The sequence below is a fragment of the Acipenser ruthenus genome, unplaced genomic scaffold, assembly GCF_902713425.1.
Source record: "Acipenser ruthenus unplaced genomic scaffold, fAciRut3.2 maternal haplotype, whole genome shotgun sequence".
In the NCBI taxonomy this organism is placed as follows: Eukaryota; Metazoa; Chordata; class Actinopteri; order Acipenseriformes; family Acipenseridae; genus Acipenser; species Acipenser ruthenus.
In genome coordinates, this window is record NW_026708479.1 from 1 (window position 1) to 7,498 (window position 7,498).

Sequence of the window (7,498 nt, forward strand, 5' to 3'; positions counted from 1 at the left end):
CTCTGTCTAAATATCCCACAGTTCCCAGCAATATCCTGTAGCTCTCTCCACTATAAAATCAGCTACAAACCTCCTTCAACCAAAGTCTATCTACAGGGCTGGGAATCAGACTCCCGCTGCACAGCAGTGTGATCCAGTCCTGGTTTCACTAGGAGTTTAATAATCAGACACACCTGAGCTTGTTAGCTAGACACACTGGGGGCTGATCAAGCTGGTAGCAGTAAAACCTGGACTGGATCACACTGCTGTGGGATTGGAGTCTGATTCCCAGCCCTCACCTGTATGGTTTTGGTGATCTTCACAGGGGGCGTGGCCTGAGAGCTGGCGGAACCCAGAGTGGAGGGCGGGTTCATCGGAATGCTCCTCTTCAGGCTCAGCCTATCCCTGGCGTCCAGCAGCTTGCTGGCCCCTCCCCCCTGGTGTTCCGAGGCCCCGCCCCCTTGCTTGCGGGAGTTGATGGTCTGCCGAGCGTCCTGGATTTGTCCTCGGATTCGGAATCGCGCGTCTTTCTGTCCCAGTTTCTCTCGCGCGTCTTTCATAGGGAGGAGTGAGCCGGCACCTGCATTAAAAAATAAACAAAATAATATTAATAATAATAAAACTACTATCCACTGTTTTTGAATTCAACAGCAAACGTTTCCGCTAGAAGTCTCTCTCAGCGTCTTCAGTGTAAATTCAACCGCAAACGTTTCCGCTAGAAGTCTCTCTCAGCGTCTTCAGTGTAAATTCAATGGCAAACGTTTCCACTAGAAGTCTCTCTCAGCGTCTTCAGTGTAAATTCAATGGCAAACGTTTCCACTAGAAGTCTCTCTCAGCGTCTTCAGTGTAAATTCAATGGCAAACGTTTCCACTAGAAGTCTCTCTCAGCGTCTTCAGTGTAAATTCAATGGCAAACGTTTCCACTAGAAGTCTCTCTCAGCGTCTTCAGTGTAAATTCAATGGCAAACGTTTCCACTAGAAGTCTCTCTCAGCGTCTTCAGTGTAAATTCAATGGCAAACGTTTCCACTAGAAGTCTCTCTCAGCGTCTTCAGTGTAAATTCAATGGCAAACGTTTCCACTAGAAGTCTCTCTCAGCGTCTTCAGTGTAAATTCAACGGCAAACGTTTCCTCTAGAAGTCTCTCTCAGCGTCTTCAGTGTAAATTCAATGACAAACGTTTCCACTAGAAGTCTCTCTCAGCGTCTTCAGTGTAAATTCAATGGCAAACGTTTCCGCTAGAAGTCTCTCTCTGTGTCTTCAGTGTAAATTCAACGGCAAACGTTTCCACTAGAAGTCTCTCTCAGCGTCTTCAGTGTAAATTCAATGGCAAACGTTTCCACTAGAAGTCTCTCTCAGCGTCTTCAGTGTAAATTCAATGGCAAACGTTTCCACTAGAAGTCTCTCTCAGTCTAGTCTACATGTCTGAAATGTAATTTGAATATTTCAATACAGACAGACAGATATAAAAACTAATAAATGATAATTCATGTCTTACCACCAGCTGCTGCTGCACCCCCTCCCAGTCGGAGTCTGGCGTCTGACACCCCAATTTTCTGGCGTGCGTCGAAGCCCCCCACTCCTCTGTGAATCAGGGGGGGCATCCCTCTGCCTCCCCCCCCCAGTGTCGTCTGCAGAGCGGGTCCCATTCGAGACCGGACCCCTCCCACTGCACCCCCTCGCATCTGAGGACTGAGACGGAGAGAGGGAGGAGAGGGAGAGAGAGGGGGAGAGACAGAGAGAGGGGGGGAGAGAGGGGGCAGAGAGACAGAGAGAGGGGGGGAGAGAGGGGGCAGAGAGACAGAGAGAGAGAGAGGGGGGCAGAGAGACAGAGAGAGAGGGGGAGAGAGGGGGCAGAGAGACAGAGAGAGAGAGAGAGGGGGGCAGAGAGACAGAGAGAGAGGAGGAGAGAGAGAGAGGGGGAGAGAGGGGGAGAGAGGGGGCAGAGAGACAGAGAGAGAGAGGGGGGGCAGAGAGACAGAGAGAGGGGGAGAGAGAGAGAGAGAGAGAGGGGGAGAGGGGCAGAGAGAGAGGGGATAGAGAGAGGAGGGGGGATAGAGAGAGAGGGGGGAGAGAGGGGGAGAGAGAGACAGAGAGAGAGGGGGGGCAGAGAGACAGAGAGAGAGGGAGAGAGAGGGGGCAGAGAGACAGAGAGGGGAGAGAGAGAGAGAGAGGGAGGGGGAGAGAGAGGGAGGGAGGGGGAGAGGGGCAGAGGGAGAGGGGATAGAGAGAGGAGGGGGGATAGAGAGAGAGGGGGGAGAGAGAGGGGGGAGAGGGGGAGAGAGGAGAGAGAGGGGGCAGAGAGACAGAGAGAGAGGGGGGCAGAGAGACAGAGAGAGAGGGGGAGAGAGAGAGGGAGGGGGAGAGGGGCAGAGAGAGGGGATAGAGAGAAGGAGGGGGGATAGAGAGAGAGGGGGGAAAGAGAGGGGGGAGAGAGGGGGAGAGAGAGGGGGGAGAGAGAGGGGAGAGATTGATAGAGAGAAAGGGGAGAGAGAGGAGAGGGGGGAGAGAGAAGGGGAAGAGGGGGCGAGAGGGAGAGAGGAGGAGAGGGGGAGAGGGACAGAGAGAGGGAGAGGGACAGAGAGAGGGAGAGAGGTGAAAAGGGAGAGAGGATAGACAAGAGGAGAAAATGGAGAGGAGAGAGATGAGATAGAGGAAGGAGAGAGGAGAAAGAGAAGAGAAAGCGAGAGAGGGAGGGGAGAGGAGAAAGGAAGGCAAGGGAGAGAGAGGGAGGATAGAGGGGGAAAAATAGAGGAGAGAGAGGGAGGAAAGGGAGAGGAGGAAAAGGAGAGAGGAGGAAAGGGAGAGAGGAGGAAGGGAGAGAGAGGGAGGATAGAGGGAGGAAAGTGAGAGGAGGAGAGAGAGAGGAGGAAAGGGAGAGAGGAGGAAAGGAGAGAGAGGAGGAAAGGAGAGAGAGAGGGAGGATAGAGGGAGGAAAGGGAGAGGAGGAGAGAGAGGAGGAAAGGGAGAGAGGGGGAAGGGAGAGAGAGGGGGAAGGGGGAGAGAGGAGAGAGATGGGGGTGGGGGAAGGGAGAGACACACATTTTATTCCGCTGCAAGAGTGTTAACCAAGTCAAAGAAATCCGATCAGAACACCCCCGGGTCTGACCTCGAAACACTGGCTTCGGGTCCGAGTTTGAGGAGATTTTAAACTCCCGACTCGTTATTATTATTATTATTATTATTACTATTATTTATTTCTTAGCAGACGCCCTTATCCAGGGCGACTTACAATTGTTACAAGATATCACATTATTTTTACATACAATTCCCCATTTATACAGTTGGGTTTTTACTGGAGCAATCTAGGTAAAGTACCTTGCTCAAGGGTACAGCAGCAGTGTCCCCCACCTGGGATTGAACCCACGACCCTCCGGTCAAGAGTCCAGAGCCCCTGACCGCTACTCCACACTGCTGCCCATATGTAAAAACCCAACTGTATAAATGGGGAATTGTATGTAAAAATAATGTGATATCTTGTAACAATTGTAAGTCGCCCTGGATAAGGGCGTCTGCTAAGAAATTATATATATATATATATATATATATATATATATACACACACACACACAAAATATTATTTTTTTGTATTATTAATGTATTATTATATATTAAAACGTAAATACATATTTATTACACGTTGTATAGCAATTTAACATTCTTCCACGTGTTATTATTATTATTATTATTATTATTATTATTATTAATAATAATCATATTATGAAGATAATGTCTCTAAAATATCGATTCCTTTGAAGGGTCTTGGAATCGGGCGTTGATTTGTATTGGTTTGCAAAACAAGGTTTTAAAAAATAGACTAAATTATAAACGGTTTGTTTTATGTTATTTTACTGCCCGTCTTGGTATCTAATGTAATTAAATAATTATACTGAGGAAAATAGCATAAAGTGTGTGTGTTTTAATTGAGAAATGTGAATTAATTTATTTTTAAATTCTCAAACAAACATAAAACGCGTGTATGTTACACGTAGGCATATTTAAAATATACAGATATATATTTACGTTCACTACCTGGGAAAATAAGTTTGAGAAACCGTCTTCAAAAAAGCCAAATCGATTTATAAAAACAGAAAACAGAAACGACATATTATTTAAAAACTAAAAACGAAAACATTAAAATTTTCGCATGGATTCGAGATCGACTGCTCGGCGAACCAATCACAACTTCGGCCGCCGACCCCCGGCCAATCAGAGCGTCGGACTCGCAACCGTCGAACCAACGAGCTTTCGAGGTGGGCGGGACTTACGAGGCGGTGTCGTGAATTTTTTAAAAAAAACAGATAAAAACTAAACGAAATCTCTTCAGAGCCGCGTTTTAAATCTCACGCCGAGTTTTAATCGCACGTTTTGTCGTTTCTGTGCCTCTCGGTTTTCGCTCTTACCGGTTATTTGCTTTATTATTGAATCCGCGCCGCCGAATCACATCATCCAGGGACAAATCCTCCATCTTGTTGCTAAGGGTGAGAGAGAGAGAGAGACACGGCGGCCGCCCGGGGTCAAAACTCTGAAGGAGAATACGGGCGGGCAATAAAAAAACGCGTTTTTCTTTCTTTCCCCAAAAGCGTATCCTCTGTGTAGCGTAGCTAAATAATAACAGGGCTAAATAAAATAAAATCTGTCTATCTATCTATCTATCTATCTATCTCTCTATCTCTCTATCTCTCTCTCTATCTGTCTATCTATCTCTCTATCTCTCTATCTATCTATCTATCTATCTATCTATCGTTTTCATGTATTGATTGGTTGATTATAACTACAGGCTGTATATCTGGTACAGTAACCATGTAAATGAATGATCTCAGACGCTGTGAATGAGACTCTTTTAAAATGATGCTAACAGTTCTTCATACAGACTCTCTATCTATCTATCTATCTATCTATCTATCTATCTATCTATCTATCTCTCTCTCTATCTCTCTCTCTATCTATCTATCTATCGTTTTTATGTATTGATTGATTGATTATAACTACAGGCTGTATATCTGGTACAGTAACCATGTAAATGAATGATCTCAGACGCTGTGAATGAGACTCTTTTAAAATGATGCTAACAGTTCATCATACAGACTATCTATCTATCTATCTATCTATCTATCTCTCTATCTATCTATCTATCTCTCTATCTATCGTTTTTATGTATTGATTGGTTGATTATAACTACAGGCTGTATATCTGGTACAGTAACCATGTAAATGAATGATCTCAGATGCTGTGAATGAGACTCTTTTAAAATGATGCTAACAGTTCTTCATACAGACTATCTATCTATCTATCTATCTCTCTATCTATCTATCTATCTATCGTTTTTATGTATTGATTGGTTGATTATAACTACAGGCTGTATATCTGGTACAGTAACCATGTAAATGAATGATCTCAGATGCTGTGAATGAGACTCTTTTAAAATGATGCTAACAGTTCTTCATATAGACTATCTCTCTATCTATCTATCTATCTATCGTTTTTATGTATTGGTTGGTTGATTATAACTACAGGCTGTATATCTGGTACAGTAACCATGTAAATGAATGATCTCAGACGCTGTGAATGAGACTCTTTTAAAATGATGCTAACAGTTCTTCATACAGACTATCTATCTATCTATCTATCTATCTATAGTTTTTATGTATTGATTGGTTGATTATAACTACAGGCTGTATATCTGGTACAGTAACCATGTAAATGAATGATCTCAGACGCTGTGAATGAGACTCTTTTAAAATGATGCTAACAGTTCTTCATACAGACTATCTATCTATCTATCTATCTCTCTATCTATCTATCTATCTATCGTTTTTATGTATTGATTGGTTGATTATAACTACAGGCTGTATATCTGGTACAGTAACCATGTAAATGAATGATCTCAGATGCTGTGAATGAGACTCTTTTAAAATGATGCTAACAGTTCATCATACAGACTCTCTATCTATCTATCTATCTATCTATCTATCTATCTATCTATCTATCTCTCTCTCTATCTATCTATCTATCGATCTATCTATCTATCTATCTATCTATCTATCAGCAGTGTGGAGTAGTGGTCAGGGCTCTGGACTCTTGACTGGAGGGTCGTGGGTTCAATCCCAGGTGGGGGACACTGCTGTTGTACCCTTGAGCAAGGTACTTTACCTAGATTGCTCCAGTAAAAACCCAACTGTATAAATGGGGAATTGTATGTAAAAATAATGTGATATCTTGTAACAATTGTAAGTCGCCCTGGATAAGGGGGTCTGCTAAGAAATACATTATATATATACACACTCACACAAAATATTATTTTTTGTAGTATTATATTTTAAAACGTAAATACATATTTATCACACATTGTATAGCAATTTAACATTCTTCCACGTGTTATTATTATTATTATTATTATTATTATTATTATTATTATTATTATTATTAATAATAATAGTGGTAGTATTTATATGATTTTATAGTATTTATATGTTTTTTGAAAATTACGACGCTTTTTAAAATAAAAACTACAACTACCGGCGGGCATAGCGCTTCGATCAGCCTCCAATCAATCCCACGAGCCTTAGCGAGCAAAATTAGCATACCGACCCGTAAAAGAAAAACGAGACACGCGCTTTTGGGTGTTTTATTAAACATTTAAAACCATTTTATTCCCCCAAAAAACTAAAACGGGACGATTTTCTTACGAGACAAGACGTTGTTATTATTTTTTTGGTCGGGATGTGGATTTCGGTCACCCTAAGCGGGCGGGTTCGTGGAAAGTCTCGGGTGGGTGTCTCCTCTCTCCACCCGCATGCCTTAAACTGATGAGTAAGGAAAATAACGAGTCGGGGTGACGCCCGGTTCCTCGCTCAAAACTCGCGAGAGGAATTTTTGGAAGGGTACAGGTCGACCCGAGGTGACCCGCTTACTTTCGCGGGATGCCGAGGAGCACCGATCTGCCCCGCTTATAACCCTAAAAAAAAAAAAAAGCAAGGTTTAATTGAAAAGCAGGAGAACGCAAATCGTGTTTATATGTTTTTTTTAAAAACGCTGAATAATATAAAGTTCATGAAGGTGAGCTTGGCACGGCTGAGGTGAAGCGTTTTACGTTTCTGCCACGTCGTATGAACGGATGAAATACATGAACGTCAGATTTTTTTCTGTCTGTTACTTAGATTTAGTGATTTTATAAAACGTTTCTAACTGTTCTGTGTCTCTATAAGGCGTTTCTAGGTGTTCTGTGTATCTATAAAACGTTTCTAAGTGTTCTGTGTATCTTATAAGACGTTTCTAAGTGTTCTGGGTATCTATAAAACGTTTCTAAGTGTTCTGTGTATCTTATAAGACGTTTCTAAGTGTTCTGGGTATCTATAAAACGTTTCTAAGTGTTCTGTGTATCTTATAAGACGTTTCTAAGTGTTCTGTGTATCTATAAAACGTTTCTAAGTGTTCTGTGTATCTTATAAGACGTTTCTAAGTGTTCTGGGTATCTATAAAACGTTTCTAAGTGTTCTGTGTCTCTAAGACGTTTCTAAGT

The 7,498-nt window shown here is 42.7% G+C and overlaps 1 protein-coding gene and 1 non-coding gene across 3 annotated transcripts; one reads left to right on the forward strand and one right to left on the reverse strand.

Annotated features, from left to right (window-relative positions):
• Nucleotides 1–6: 6 nt before the first annotated feature.
• On the reverse strand, nt 7–4,512 carry LOC131733490 (polymerase delta-interacting protein 3-like). Of its 2 annotated transcripts, none has more exons than XM_059021198.1 (3): nt 4,380–4,512; nt 1,475–1,668; nt 7–559 (listed from the first exon to the last, which is right to left on the reverse strand). In XM_059021198.1, the coding sequence occupies exons 1-3, from the start codon at nt 4,442–4,444 to the stop codon at nt 207–209; spliced, it is 612 nt and encodes a 203-aa protein (XP_058877181.1). In that variant the 5' UTR covers nt 4,445–4,512; the 3' UTR covers nt 7–206. The 2 variants fall into 2 exon arrangements, with proteins under 2 accessions (XP_058877181.1, XP_058877182.1); XM_059021199.1 differs by lacking the exon at nt 4,380–4,512 and adding an exon at nt 4,009–4,367.
• A 2,260-nt stretch (nt 4,513–6,772) lies between these two features.
• On the forward strand, nt 6,773–6,924 carry LOC131733491 (U12 minor spliceosomal RNA). Its single transcript, XR_009326310.1, has one exon. It is a non-coding gene; the product is annotated as a U12 minor spliceosomal RNA (small nuclear RNA).
• The last annotated feature ends 574 nt before the right edge of the window (nt 6,925–7,498 follow it).